The following is a 16279-nucleotide window of genomic DNA, read 5'->3' as shown; positions in this document are numbered from 1 at the left end:
TTGAGAATTGACATCCTGACAATTTTGATTCTTGCTGTCCATGAACATAGAATATACCTCTCCATTTATTTAGTTCTTTGACCTCATTCAGCATAGTTTTTAGTTTAGTAGTTTTCTTCATATAGATATTGTACATAGTTTGTTAGATTTATACCTCAGTATTTCACTTTTTGGGTGCTAATGAAAATGGTACGTTTTTAATATCAAATTCTACTTGTTCATTGCTGGTATGTAGGAAAGTGATTGACTTTTGTATATTAACTTTGTATCCTTCAACCTTACTATAATCACATTGTGTAGCTATTTTTTATTTGATATGTCAAAAACATTCCTCATGTCATTAAACATTCTTTTAAAATGTGATTTTGTTATATTATTCATATAACAAATACTGAATGCCTTGTTTGTGTTTGATATTGGCAGTAGAGTGATGAATGTAATATAAGACTTCATGCTTGATCTAGGAGTTTACAGCTTAGGTGAAATAATAGATTTCATTACACCAAAAAGTGCTTGTATAGTGCACATGTAGGAAGAGCCTTTAAGTCTTTGGAAAGAGATGAAGAGGGCTCATGGTTAAGAGTCCTAAAAGATAAGTTGGAATTAGTCAGGCAAAGAAAAATGGAAAAAGGCATTCCCAAAACTGTGTTGGGGAAAGTTTGTTCAAAAGCCTAGAGGAAAAGGGAACATGGCTTGCTTGGGAAACTGCAGTACTAACTCATAGTTTTAGTGGCATGTGAAGAGAGTGTATTCTACCATGTAGGTGTAACAATTTATTTATCTAGTACTGTACTGTGGACATTAAAATTTTTCCTCCTCACTACATGTAATGCTAGCATGATTATCTTTATACATAATATTTTGAATATGTCTTTGATAATTCCTTAGGGTAAATCTAGAAGTGGAACTTCTGGGTTAAACAAATAATTTTGATAGCCATGTACATCCTTGTTGGTGGCTTATCTTGTGTAGTGTTTTGTGAAATAACTTTGAATTGGAGTGCTTGCTACTATCTGTTGTGGAAGCATGATGTATATGATATTCTTCCTTCTTTATTCCCCTGTCCAGTCCTAGTGGAAATAATATCGAGCAAAGGTTAGGAAACCTGGTTTTAGTCTCTTGGTTTATATATTTAAAAAATTCCACTGTATCGAAAGGAAATAGAATAGTAAAAATAAAATGAATCATAAATTTGTCTTTTGAATTGCCAGGGTTTCATTCATTCATTCAAAAATATTTATTAGTAATTGTTACATATCTGGCATAGTGGTTGATACTGCTTATAGAGTGGTGAAGAAAACAAGCATAATTGCCACCCTCATGCAGTTTATGGATTAGTGGAATAGAAAAAAAGCAGTCTACTTGCTATATGTATGGGGATAATTATGTTTCCTTTGATTTTGAAACTACTATTTGAATTCCATTAAAGGAATATCATCATATCTAATCTGTAGCATTATCAAAATTGACATACGCTCAAGTTTGCACCATTCAATGTATATCTTAATTTCTTTTCACAAGCTTTATGTTATGGAAAATACAATCTTATCAGCTATTAAAATTTTTAAAGCTTTTACAAGCTTATTCTCTTATATTTTTAAAGCTTTCATGATTGTAATGATGATCTATTTTTGTATTTGGAGATGATTCTGATCAGACTTATGGATGATTTTTGTTTTCAGTATTTTTCAGGTTACCGCTGCTAAATATGAGGCGATCAGCAGCACCAAGTCAGTTGCAGGGGAAACACTTGAAAAAACCAAAATTTATACCACCAGGAAGAAGTAATCTAAGTTCGAATGAAGAGATTACAAAGCTGAATCCAGATATAGAGTTATTTGAGGTAAAAAAATAAGTAAAGGATATATAATATAGAGAAGGATGTATTTAAAAAATACCCTTTAAAAAAATGCCATTTAGAGTTAACAATACATAACTGCCTATGGAATTTTTAGCTGTTCTGAGTCTTCCCAAAACCTTAGCTATAATGAGTACGTTTTTAAAGAAAAACATATAAATAGTGACTTATATCAATATCCTGGACATTTTCTTTCATTTTACTTATAAAACGTAAATGCTTGAGTCAGTCTTAATATATATTCTTTAGTACTAAGAGAAAGGATTGTTTCGGTCTTAGGTATATAGAAGGTATAAAGAAAGGTACATAGAAAGTATATAAAATGGCAGTCTATACCTCTGCTACTCTACAGTTCTCAGGTTCATACATGTTATGGAAATTCAAGTCTCCTAATTTTATATTCTCTTTTTTTTTATTGTGGTAAAATATATATAACAAAATTTGCCATTTTACTATTTTTAAATGTGCAAGTAAGTGGCATTAATCACATTCACACTGTTGTGCACCAGTCACCACAATCTTTTTTTAAAACTTTTTCATTACCCCAGACAGAAATTCCATTAACTGTTCTAAATTCTAAAACTATTTAAGTAATAATTCCCTATTCTCCTCTCTTCCCATCCTTTGGTAATCACTATTCTGCCTCATCTCTATGAATTTGACTAGGTACCTCCTATAAGTGGAATTATTAAATATTTGCCCTTTTGTGTCTGGCTTATTTCATTTAACATAATGTTTTCAAGGTTCATCTATGTCATAATATGTATCAGAATTTAGTTACTTTGTGTGGTTGAATAATATTCATTTGTATGTAAATACCATATTTTGTTTATCCCTTCATTTATTTATGTAACTTGCAACATGGGTTGTTTCCACTATTTGCCTATTGTGAATAATGCTGCTACAAACATTGGTATAGAAGTTTCTGCTTGGGTCCTTGTTTTCAGTTCTCACAAGTGGAATTGCTCGGTCATGTGGTAATGATATGTTTACTTTTTGAAGAACTACCAAATTGTTTTCCACAGCTGCTGCACCATTTTACGTTTCCACCAGCAATGTATGAGGGTTCCAGTTTCTCCACAACTTCAGCAACACTTGTTATTTTCTGTTTTCTCGTCTTTATTGAAATAGACAATTAGTTGCTTGTATTTACATTGTATAATTCAATGAGTTTTTTTCAATTGTAGTTGGCACACAATAATATACCAGATTCAGTTGTATAGCATAATTATCAGAGATCCACATAACTCGCAAAGTGATCACCCCGCTAAATCTATTGCCCCATTTCCTCCTTACATACTTATTACATTATTAACGGGCTTCCCCATGCTACACTCTACATCTCCATGTCTATTCTGCAACTATCCTTTTGTACCTCTTAATCCCTTCGCCTTTTTTTTTGTTCCCTGCAACTTCCCTCCCATCTAGTATCCCTCATTAGTTTATTTCCGCTTTTGTTGCTTCTGCTGTTTTTGTTCTTCAGATTCCACATATACATGAAATCATGCAATATTTGACTTTCTCTATCCAACTCATTTCATTTAGCGCAATACCCTCTAGGTCCATCAAGGCAATATCTTTTTCCATCCCCTTTTAGTCTGTATGTGTCTTTTAATCTGCAGTGAGTTTCTTGTAGATAGCATACGTAGGGGTCTTGTTTTCTTATCAATTCAGCCACTGTATCTTTGGGTCGGAACACATAATTCTTTTCCATTTGAGGGACTTGTTGATAAGAATGTAGTTATTACCATTCTTTATTCATGTTTTTGATAGATGTTTTTTCTTAAGTCTCTCCAATATTTCTTGTAATACTGTATTGGTGTTGATAGATTCCTTTAGCTTATTTTTGTCTGGGAAGGTCTTTATCCTTCAACTCTAAATGATAGCTTTGCTGGATAAAGTTTCTTGGTTGTAGATCCTGGGTTTTCATCACATCGAATATTTTGTGCCAGGCCCTTCTATCCTTCATAGTTTCTTTTAAGAAATCATCTGCCAGTCTTATAGGTGCTCCCTTGTAGGTTACTATCTGCTTTTCTCTTGCTGCTTTTAAGATTCTCTCTTTATATTTAACCTTTGGTGTTTTAATTATGAAGTGTCTTGGTGTGGGCCTCTTTGGGTTCCTGGTTTTTGGGACTCTCTGAGCTTCCTGGGGTTGCATGTCTATTTCCTTCACCTGGTTAGGGAGGTTTTCCATCATTTTTTCAAATAGCTCTTCAACGTATAGTTTTTTTTTTCAGTACCTCTATGACATGGATATTTTTACATTTAATAGTGTCCAATAGGCTCCTTAAATTATTATTATAGTCTTGGCTTCTTTTTACTTGCCATTCTGATTGCGTGTCCTTGGCTTTCCCATCCTCTATATAGGTCATTTGATCCTCTTTATTCACTCCGTTTATTCCATTTAATATACTTCTCATTTCAGATAATGTGTTCTTCATTTCTGACTGGTTCCCTTTTATAATTTCCATTTTCATTTTTATGTTTTTTATCTCTTTGTTAAAGTTCTCACTGAGTTCATCTACACTTCCCTTAATGTTGTGGTGCATTCAAATCTAAGACCCATGGGGCCAATTGAGATTAATTATGAGCCTTTATTAGGCGGCCGGCAACTGACCCTCCCCACTAGAGAGTCAGCCTTCATTAGCCGGCTGAGCGACTGACTCTCCCTACTAGAGAGTCAGCCCGAGCTTCTGGAGGAGGCAGCTTATAAAGCCCGAAACTACGTCATGGTTGGCCTTGATCAAGCAAGCAAGCAGATTACAAAAGCAGGAGTTGGCTGTTAGCGTCTAATACAAAGATATATTGTTTCTGGGTGCTCCTAAATCTTGTAGCAAGTGGGACCTGGTAGACAGTTTTGTTATTTCCCCCTCCGGAGGCAATGTTGTTTTTTTCTCTTGGGAGCTGATGCCTGTCTTGTCCTTGGGACTAGCTTACTGGAGAATTTTCCACTTTTACACTAAGTCCATTAAGCATCTTTATAACCACTGTTTTGAACTCTGCATCTGTTAGATTGCTTGACTCCATTATTCCTGGATCTCTGTTCTGTTCTCTCATATGGTTTCTGCTGCTTTGTCTTCCCATTTGGCTGCTTTTCTTTGTCTGTTTCTACATAGTAAGCAAAGCCCCTAAGTCTCCCAGTCTTATTAGTATGGCTTTATATGGTAGATGTCCAGCAGCACAGTCCTGAGAGAGGTTCAGCTGCAGGTCAAGTTTAGCCCCAGTGTGTGCCCCTTTGGGGTTTATCTGTTAGGATTCAGCAAGCAATCCACAGATGCTGTACTTATAGTTGCCTCAAAAGGGCACACCAGAAACCGAGGTCAGCTGGTCCAGTGTGAGTCTAGGCACTGCTCAGCAAGGGGCACCTGACTAAGTGAGGACTCACCTGGATGTGGCTTGGGTAGGGCTGAGAGTTGGGGGAAGCGAGGTTTTAGGGAATCCTCTGGGCAGAACAACCTCTGTTATCAAGTTTGATGATGTCTTCGCTATGGTGGTACTGAGTCCATGCATTGGGAGGGGAGAGGGCTCAACAGAGGAATAATGGATATTGCCAGCACTTCTGTACAGAGCGAGTCTCCTCTCGGCACTCATTTTGACACCTCTGTCCTCCTATAAATCTCTGGTGCCCCCTGCGCAGCCAACCAGTGCTCGTGCTTAGAGCAGGCAAGTCCGACAGTGTGAAAGTCCACTTGCTGACACGGCCCCTGTAAGAGGTTTCTGCAGCTGCCAACTCCTGCTGCTATGGCATCTGTCCCACTCAGCTGCTTGGGACTGGGCAGCCTTACATCCTTGCCTTGTCCTACCTTCTGTTATTGCAGGGTGATTCTTATTTCTCTTCCTAATTGTATGGCTTGTTCATCTCGATCCCAGGTGATTTTCCTTGCTGTTTGCTCCATATTTGTCACAACTTTAATTTGGTTGCCAAAGGAATGAATGGAGCCTCTATCATCTACGTATTTTTTTCTAACCCTTGTTGTTTTTGATTTAAAATTATTTGAGGTAAAAAAAATACAGTGGTTCTAGTTGCTATCAAGTGAGATTTCACTGTGGTTTTGATTTGTGTTTTCCTAATGACTAGTGATACTGAACATTTTTTTCATGTGCTTATTGGCCATCTGTATATCTTCTTGAACTATCCGTTCAAGCCCTTACAGGTTTTTAATAGTTATTTGCTTTTTTGTTGCTGAAAACATCTAATTTTTTTTCTTTTAAGGTGAGGCAACCCTTGGTTGACCTCACAGATTGCAAGGACCTTGTCAGTTTACAATCTCTTATTTTTTTACACCTACGGCACTTAGTCTTCCAAGTACTAACCAGGCCCAACCCTGCTTAGCTTCCGAGATCAGATGGGATTGGGCTTGTTCAGGATAGCATGGCCTATAGTAGATGGAAAAAAATGTAATTTTTAACTTTGCTTTTTTTGATCTGCATATGTTTTACCCTACATTTCTTTAGAATTTTGGTAACAGTATGTGGCAAAAACATATTTTTACATTTTAAGTAAGTTTTTTCTAAAGCAGCTTTATTTAAACACAATTTACATACCATACAATCTATCTACTGAAATTCGGTGGTCTTTAGTGTATTCACAGAGTTCTGCAGTGATCACCAAAATCAATTTTAGACCATTTTCATCACTCGCAAAAGAAACTTTATACACAGCAGCAGTTATTCCCCATTTTCCTCCAACTCTCCCAGCTCTTGGCACCACTAATCTACTTTCTGTTTCTATAGATTTGCCTTTTACAGACATTCCATATAATTGGAATCATACAGCATATGATCTTTTGTGACTGTTTTTTTTTTCCAGTTATCTTAGTGTTTTCAAGGCTCATCCATGTTGTAGTGTATATCAATAATTCATTTTATTTATTGCTGAATTTATTAGTTTCCTCTTGCTGCTATCACAGATTACTACAAATTTAGTGGCTTAAAATAGCATAAATCTATTATCTTATAGTTCTGCTGGTCAGAAGTCCAATACAGATCTCACTGGGCTAAAATCAAGAGTTGCATTCATTTCTGGTGGTTTTAGAAAGTAATGTTTCTTTTGTTTTTTCTAAGTTCTAAAGGCCACCTGCATTCCTTAGCTCATGACCTACCTTCTATTTTTAAAACCACAATGGCAGTTTCAGTCTTCTTGTTATTACCTCTGGTTCTCTGAAACTGGAACTCCTTTGATTAGACTGGGCCTACCTGGATAATCCAGGACAATCTCTCTATCTCAAGTTCCTTAATCTTGGTTATATTTGCGAAGTCCCTAACATATTCATAGGTTCTGGGGATTAGGATGTGGACATTGTTGGGAGGCATTATTCTGTCTACCACACTGAATAATATAGCATTGTATCAATATATCTTATTTTATTTATCCATTCATCAGTTGTTTGTGTTTTCACTTTTTAATTTATGAGGTATTATGAATAATGCTTATGAACATTTGTGTACAGATTTTTTTTGTGGACATGTTTTCATTTCTCTTGAATGCACTCCTAGGAGCAGAATTGCTGGATCATATAACTGTTTAACCTTCTGATAAACTGCCAGACACTTCCAAAGTGGCTGCACCATTTTTATTCCCACTATCAATGTATGAGGGTTTCAGTCCTCTACATTCTTATCAACTTATTATTATATTTTTGATTATAGCCATACAATGGGTCAAGTATTATTATCTTTTTTGTTTATAGCCATGCAGTATCTCATTTGGGGTTTTGACTTTTTAGTTTTGATATAGTCCAATTTATTTAATTTTTTGGTGTTGGAACTTGTGATTTTGGTATTATATATAAGGAAGTCATGGAGATTTACTCCTATATTTTCTTCTAAGTTATATAGTTTTAGATCTTATCTTTCACCCTATGACCCCCCCCCCTTTTTTTTTACGCCTGCGGCACCTGGTCTTCCTAGGTGGTCTCCCATCCAAGTACTAACCAGGCCCCACCCTGCTTAGCTTCCGAGATCAGATGGGATCGGGCTTATTCAGGGTGGCATGGCTGTAGACACCTACACCCTATGACCCATTTTGAGTTAGTTTTCATGTGTGGTGTGAGGTAGGAGTCCATGTGGATATCTAGTTGTTCCAGAACCATTTGTTGAAAAGACTGTTCTTCCCTCCACTATGTCATCTTGACACCCTTGTCTTGAGGTTTATTTTCTGATATAGTTTCTAAGAACTAATTTCAGACTTAAAACATTGATTTATTCTTTTCTTTATATCAAGAAACTAAGTAGTTATTTTACTTTTTAAGATGAATGAAATAGGCATTTTTGAAATTATACAGCTATTTTAAGCAAGAGAACATGAGAAACCTGAGAGTATTAGGCTTAGCAGTCAGCTCTGCTTTCCCCTTACTTTGTCTATTCTTTTAAGTTTTTGTTCTTAAAATATTTTAAGAACAAAATTTTAATTAGATTAAATTAATTTATGCTAAGAAAGTGTATTCGTGACTTCAGGGTTTTTCTGCTTGATTGGTTTGATAAATACAAAATCTGGAACAAATTGAGCAGCAAAATAAATATACTAATGGCTAATAACCCATTGAATAATATAGGAGTCTAAATAAATACTAAGCAAATAAAAGAGATGAGTAAGCTCTTAGAATGGAGTGCTAAATCAAAGTAGAAGCAATGATTGTGTTCAATGGATGCTAAAACTAGTGGGTGAATGTTAAATCAGAAAAAAGGATATTTGAATAGACTCAAGCATCTAACAACATATGTTAAAAAATTACAAAGGGAAAATACTAACTTTGACTTGGCAAACACCACCTTAATCAAATGAATACCTCCAGTAATAAATCCACATTTATGTACTTCCTGAAGTGATGAACTGTGATATTCCTGTTCAAAATGCATAACCCGAAACTAATCATAGGAAATATCAGATAATCCAAATCAAGGAACATTCTACAAAATAATTGGCCTGTACTCTTCAAAAGCATCAAAGTCACAAAAGGCAAATAAATAAAGGTTGAGGAACTGTTCCAGATTAAAGGAGACTAAGGAAACATGATGACTCAATGTAATATGTAACCTGGGATTGGATCCTGGCTCAGGGAAAAAAATTATAAAAAACATTATAGTGATTAGTGACCGCATTTGAACATTGGACAATAGGTTAGATAATAGTATTACACCAGTGTTAAATTCTTGATTTTGATAATTTTACTGTGCATATGGAAGAGGGTGTCTTTACTCTTTGGAAACACACTGAAGTATTTAGAGGGAAAGGAGCACAATGCCTCCAGATTAATGTTAAATGTGTACACACACACATACAAACACACACACACATATACACACACACATACACACACACACAGGGATGGAGGGAGGCAGGGAGAGAGGGAAAATAAATGTAACAAAACATAGTCATATGGTGAATCTAGGTAAAGGGTATATTGGACTTTATTATATTATTTTTGAAACCTTTCTATAACTTTGAAAGTATATAAAAAATGTGGCAAAAATAAAATTTATGAGCTTCATTAGTTTATTATTATGACTTAACTTTAAAATCTTATCAGATAGATTTTTTTAATGTCTCTGAAACTTATTTTAATAAATATTTATAGAGGTATGACGGCTGAGTCTGTTGTGAATTATTTAAAAAAAAAATTAAATATGCTGTGATAGGCAGGAAAAAAGGCCCTCTAAAAATGTCTTATGTCCTAATCCTTGGAATCTGTGAATATGTTACTTCAAATGCCAAAAAGAACTTTAAGTGATTAATTTTAAGGACCTTGAGTTGGGGAGGTTATCCTGGATGGTCTGGGTGGTCCTAATACAATCATAAACATCCTTAAAAGTAGAAAAGGGAGACAAAAGAGAGGGTTAGAGAAAGAGATGTGATTATGGAAGCAGGGTCAGAGAGATGCAACATAGCTGACTTTGAAATGAGTAAAGGGGACACAAGCCAAAAAATGTAGATGGCTTTTAAAGGTATGAAAAGACAAGAAAATGTATTATCCTTTAGAGCCTTCAGAAAAGTATATAGCCCTCCTGATAACTTGATTTTTAGCCCAGTGAGACCCAAGTCAGAGTTCTAATTTATGGAATTATAAAACAATAAATTCGTATTGTTTTAAGTCATTAAGTTTGTGGTAATTTGTTACAGCAGCAACAGGAAACTAATACATATATAAAAATAGAGAATATGGCATATAAAGAATCCCCATATATGTGTTACCTGGCTTCAACAGCTGTCAATTCATGACCAGTGTTTCTTTTTACCTCTCAGATTCGTTCCCCAGCTCCTTCCCACTCATTATTTTGATGCAAATCCCAGTAATATCTTTTCATTTGTAAATATTTTAGTATTTGTCTTTAAAATATAGACTCAAAAAAAAAAACATGGTGACATTACTATAAAAAATTAACAATTTTTAAGTGTTCATTTTAATATTGAGAAATTTAGCAAGAAAAAGACATAGACTAAGAGAATGGCATGTTATGACTTTTCAAAGCTCTTTTGATATTTTTATAATACATTCAAGCGTGATTTTCATTCTGTTATGTCTTTCAACTTTTATGACAATTAAAACTACTTGGAAACAATAAAAATTGGATTTTAAATTTATTTAAAAATATCTGTTCTCTTTGGATATATAGAAACTGGTAGCTCATATTTTTCATTAGGAATCTATTATGTAAAAATATGGAAAATTAGATTGAATTTTTGCATAAAATACCTACTTTATTCTTTTAGGTTGCTGCAAATGATACTTTACTCCAGTCACAAACTAATCCCAGAACATGCAGTTTAAATCTTCTGTCTGCTGAAGAAAGTGGTGGAGAAATTAATCATGGTGATAATTACAAGGAAAAATACTGTTTTGAAGCACCTGCAATGGCAACATTAGATCTACATCATACAGGCACGACTGTACTTTCTATTGACTAGTTTTATTACAGTATTACTTAAATCGATTATTTATAAGAATGAATATGTTATATTTGAAAGTTATTAATATATTACCACTAGATTGTTGGCAATTTATATTTTTTTATTGTCATATCTTTAAAGATTGGATTAATAACTAATTCAAATCTTATGCTTTATAATAGGTTTATGTCTAAGACTGTTCATTGAAAACTTATTGGTTAAATATGGCCTTTTCTTCAAGTATCAAAATGTGTTCAAAGATTTGAAAAAAAAATTCTAAAAAAAAGTTAAGAGTACTAAAATTGGACAGGTGAACTGAAATGAGTAAATTGTTAATTCATTATAGTCAAAGAAGTAACTTTAAATTAGTTAGATTTGAATTATGAAGGTATGTAATTGCAGAAAAATGAAGCATTTAACAAATGTTCCCTCCCCCCTTTGTTGAATTGAATTAAAATAATGATTATGGTTCTTTTTGTATCTGTAATAGATTAGTATTTTTCAGGTAATTAAAAAATAATTAGGATTGTTCACAGATGTTTATTTGGCCTTGTGAAAGGCAACATTAAGATTACATTTTTCCAAATTACATTTTATTTATTTTTGATTTAATAAATTCAGAGAGAGAGCCCCATCTGCTGGTGTATAGAAGAGTAACTGCCATCCTTAAGATAGGGATGCAAATCAACAAAGTGCCTTAAGCGCTTAACCCTTTTAAACAAAGTTCTTGAGCTTTGTGATGATTAGTTAATTTTACCTATCATTGGGTTCATTTCTTGTTGGGGAGAAAAGCATTTCTTTTTTCCCAACTGGCCAGGATTCTTAGTGCCATTCGTGTTCTTCATACTTTTTTAAAAGCAATAACTAGTGTGGAGACAAAGTTGGGAAGGACTTTTGGAGATGATTCCAATTTAGGGAGATCCCTAGTTACAGCTCTGGGCATAGTGGTTTAGCTGCTGCCCTGGTTCCCTGATTTGCTCTCTCCTTATTTCTTTCCACCTTACCTCCCTCCTTCTTTTCTTCCTTCAATCTTCGTTAGGTGAATATCCTATTTTTCCAGGCTTTCTTTCCTGTCAAGCCTGGGGCAGATAATGATCCATGTATACCTATCATTTTCTATCACAGTAGCTAATCTCTTCAGAGAAAGATATTTAGACTCTACAGTATAATATATTCCATCTTACTGATTTTTGGCATTATTTATATCCCACTGTAGTTTTTCATTCCCTTTCCTGGTAAATATAAGAAGAGAGTTAAGAGTTAAGATAAATTGAAGAGGGGGTAAATTTACTCAATCCTTGATCCCTTAATCCTTCTCTGATTTAGTACATTCCCTGAACTGGGAAACTTGTGCCAACCTCCTAATACCCTCCTGCCTTTCATTCAGAGAGAGAAGTTAACTGGGGAAAAGAGCATCGTAAGACCTGCGCCACTTTCTCTGGTGCTTGCTGGAGAGGGATGTTTATAGAAAAGTATGGTGATGAAAGACCTATATATCTATCCTTTCAACCCTAGATCTAATCCACCTTAAAGTAAGGTCCAAGCCTATATGTTCCACTTAAAATATATTCTCATTTCCCCCATCACCTTTTTATTTTGAAAATTTCCTACATCTAGAGAAGAGAATAATTTATTATCCCCAATTCAATAGTTGTTAACATTTTATCTCATTTGTATTTTATTTTAAATGATACGAGTAAAAGTATGTAAGCATATGCTAGATCTTTTGGATGTGACCTTATAATTGCGTATTATTACAAGGTTTCATGTCTGCAAATAAGAACAGGGGTAGACAGAATGTGTAAGTGGTATACTCCTACCAAATGAAGGTTTGTATATTCAAATAAGGTTGGCCAAAGAATTGAGCCATCATATGCCCTATTAGAGAACAGGCTTGTTGAACACAAAACAAAGAACCTGTGCCAGATCTGTTGGTACCAAATTTATATTGTGATTAGCAGTTTAATTTCAGTAAAATATGACTATCATAATAAAGTAATGTGATTTTTGAATTTTATTTGTTTTATATTTAATTTATAAATATGTTTGAATTTTTTATTGTGATAAAATATAACATAAAAATCATTTAACCATTTTAAAGTGTACAGTTCAGTGGCATTTAGCATGTTTATAGTGTTGGGTAACCATTACCACTGTCTAGTTCCAGAACATTTTCATCACACTAAAAGGAAACCCTAGACCAACTAAGCAGTCAACTTCCCATTCCTCACTCTCTTCCTAGGCCTGGTAACCATTAACTGGCGTTTTGTTTCTATGATTTTGCCTGTTCTGGATATTTCATATGAATAGAATCATACAATATATACTTCCTTATGACCTTTTTAAAAAACTAGGTAATGAATGCGCATGGCATAAAATTCGGAAGTCATGAAGAGTATAGTAAAAAGTCCTCCTTCCCTTATCTGCCATCTAGCTTCCTTTCTCACAGGTAAACCGGTTACAAGTTTTTAGGGTATCTTTGAGATATTCTATACATTTGAAAACATTTATATGTATATATTTTCTCCATACAAATGAGCATTCACTAGCTGCACAGTTCTATACATTGTACTTTTACTTAATGGTATATTTCAAAATCTTGTTGGTAGGTTTAGAACTACCTCTTTATATTTAAGAGTAACATAATACTCTATTGTATGGATTTGCCCAAGGTATTTAACCAGGCCTTATTGATGGATATTTATGTTGCTTGGCATCTTTTGTTATTATAAACAGAGCTGTAGTATATCTGTATATTGTAAACATATATGAGACTATATCTATAGGATAAATACCTTGGAGTGGGATGCTGGTCTCAAGGTATGTGCATTTATTATTTTGATGGATAATAATCTATTGCTCTCTACAGAAGTTAGTACAAGTTTATACTCCCACCAGCAATTTATGAACAATGTATCATTTATTGTGATGATTAATCTATATGTGAGTATATATAGGCATTTTATTGTGTGGATAAAAAAAAGGGTTCTATGGAAAATAACCTCACAGGGTGATCTGATCAGAAATTCCTTACTGGGCAGGTATGAAGGTCCGAATGATGGCTAACATTTTTTAGCAATAAAGTATTTTAAAATTAAGGTATGTATATTATTTTTTTAAACATAGTGCTATTGCACACTTAATAGACTACAGTATAGTGTAAACATAACTTTTATATACAGTGGGAAACCAAAAAATTTGTGTGACTCATTTTATTGTGACACTCACTTCATTTTATTAAGTGGTCTGGAACCGAACCTGCGATATCTCCAAGGTATGCTTGTACTTGTACTTTTGAAATTTGACCATTTAATTCTTTAAAAAAATATTATTTTGTTGTGCTTTTTAAAGACTTTTTAATGTTATATTTTGAGATTGTTTCAAATTTACAAGAAAATTTAAGAATTGTACAAAGAACTTTGACAAATTTTTCTATATCTGTGTGTGTGATTTTTAAAGAACAAGTTGAGAATAAGTCGCTGACATGATGTCCCATCATTCTAAATTCTGCTGTATGTATTTCCTAAACCAGGGCAGTCTTCTATATAATAAAGTACAAAAGTAGAATAATCAAGGTCAGGAAATTGACTCTAATACAGTGCTATAATCTGATCACAGATCCTGTTCAACTTTTCCCAATGATGTTCTTTATGGCAAAAATAGATTTAAAAACTGAATAAATGAACATATTTTCTTGCTAGTCCATGATTACGGCTTGTATTTAGCTCTCATGTCCCTTTAGTCTTTAGTCTCCTTTAATCTGGAACAATTTCCTAGTCTTGTCTTTTGTACAGAATTTTAATATTCTTAAAGAGTACAGGTCAGTCATTTATAGATTATTCCTTAGTTTGAGTTTGTCTTTTGTTTCCGTATGAGTAGATTCAGGCTATACATTTTTGGCAGGAATATCACAGAAATAATTTTTAGTATATCATCAGGAGCACATGATGTCAATATAGCCTTTTATTGGTGATAAGTTTGATTACTTACATTTACTTGGTAAAATTGGTATCTGCTGGGTTTCTTCACTATAAAATTATTATTTTTGCCTTTGTACTTATTAAGTATTTATGGGGAGATACTTTGAAACTATGTAATTATCTTATTTTTAATCAGACTTTCACCCAGTAGTTTTAGCTTTCATTGATTCTTATTACCTAAATGTGATTCTAGTGACTATTGTTGCCAAATGGTGATATTCTAATTTCATCTGTATTTATTAGTTGGCATTCTGCTGTAAACAAGAGCTTCCCTCATCTACACTTATTTGTTAATTTTTACAGGTTCATAAGTTTCTATGTTATTTAATGGATTATAACCTATTATTGTCATTTATTGCAGTGTGCAGATTGCCTCAAGTTTGACCAATGGGAGTCCCTTACAAGGACTTCTGTGTTCTTTTGACCATCCCCATTAGTCTTTGAGCACGTTTGCACTTTCTGGTACAATAAGATCTTCCTTATCCCAGTTCTTAAAATAAGCCAAGGGCTTTGATTCCCTTTTAATGGGGAATGATATTTAAAAACCAGGATCTGGGTCCTAGGTATGCTCACTGATACTGTAGTGTTATTGCTTTTAACCCTTCTTGTGATCAATGCTAGGAAATATATATACTTCTCTATATCCTTATCTATCTTTATTAAAAACCACGAGTTTGTACTAATATTCCTATTCAAATTCCATGCCACAGGATCGTCTAGTTTTATTCTTTCCATAGTTGCAACCCCTTCTTTGATGATGAAAATATTGGTTATCATTATCCTAAATATATTTACTTATTTATTCATTTCACCAATCTACCAAAAAGGGACCAAAATTAATGGCTAATATTTTTGTGAATAAGGGAGTGCGAGATTTTATATCCTTATGGAAATGGTTATTGGAACAATATGTAGATTTTTCTCACAAGGATTATGATTAAGGCTTTTTAAAAATTTTTGGTTTATGTATGACTATTGACTTAGCACCATCATAAAAAGATTATTTTTGCAAAATATTTGTGTATTTCTTGACTTTTCCCAAGGGCCCCAAATCTTTTGATATTTAAATCAATCTCTTTTTAAGTACCCATGATGTCAACTTTTTGCAAAATTTGCAATTTCATTTTGCAGTTGATTTTTATTGTATGTGGTGTTAAAAAAGACTTTGATATTGTAGTTAAGTCTTAAAGGATATTTGAATGCAACTACTTTTTTAAATTTGTGATCAATTGATGGGTGAATTTTTTTTTTCTAATACTGACTCTTAATTCCTTATATAACTATAACTGTGAGGAATCAGATACTGAATACTTAAACTCACTCCACTCCCCCACTCCCACTTTTTTCCCCATAGAAAAGTATATTAAGAATTCAGGAGGCTATCCTTTGTTTTTTTAATGTTCTTTTATGATGAGTTGAATCAGGGCATAAGTAGATGTCTTAGTTTTGGGGATATGTAGAGTTGTTTTCCAGTCTAGATTATTGGAAAATGTCAGGAGCCCAGTCTGCTAAGAGGGAAACCATGATAGGTGTAAGTCTACTTTTTTTATAAAA

The 16279-nt window shown here is 33.7% G+C and overlaps 1 protein-coding gene and 1 non-coding gene across 8 annotated transcripts in view; one reads left to right on the top strand and one right to left on the bottom strand.

The window, feature by feature from the left end:
- The window catches only part of RAD54B (RAD54 homolog B), an 85081-nt gene that overhangs the window by 4504 nt on the left and 64298 nt on the right, over positions 1-16279 (top strand). For all 7 annotated transcript variants that reach the window (XM_016156066.2, XM_016156071.2, XM_016156099.2 and 4 more), the window contains 2 exons: positions 1683-1843; positions 10569-10737. In XM_016156066.2, coding sequence (XP_016011552.2) covers positions 1709-1843; positions 10569-10737 — 304 coding nt within the window. In that variant the 5' untranslated portion in view covers positions 1683-1708. The remainder of the gene's footprint in view (positions 1-1682; positions 1844-10568; positions 10738-16279) is intronic.
- On the bottom strand, positions 7744-7862 carry LOC118612091. The gene has a single exon (XR_004954789.1). It is a non-coding gene; the product is annotated as a 5S ribosomal RNA (ribosomal RNA).

Source organism: Rousettus aegyptiacus, unplaced genomic scaffold (assembly GCF_014176215.1).
Source record: "Rousettus aegyptiacus isolate mRouAeg1 unplaced genomic scaffold, mRouAeg1.p scaffold_m13_p_15, whole genome shotgun sequence".
Taxonomy (NCBI): domain Eukaryota; kingdom Metazoa; phylum Chordata; class Mammalia; order Chiroptera; family Pteropodidae; genus Rousettus; species Rousettus aegyptiacus.
This window is presented reverse-complemented; position numbering and strand designations above follow the sequence as displayed.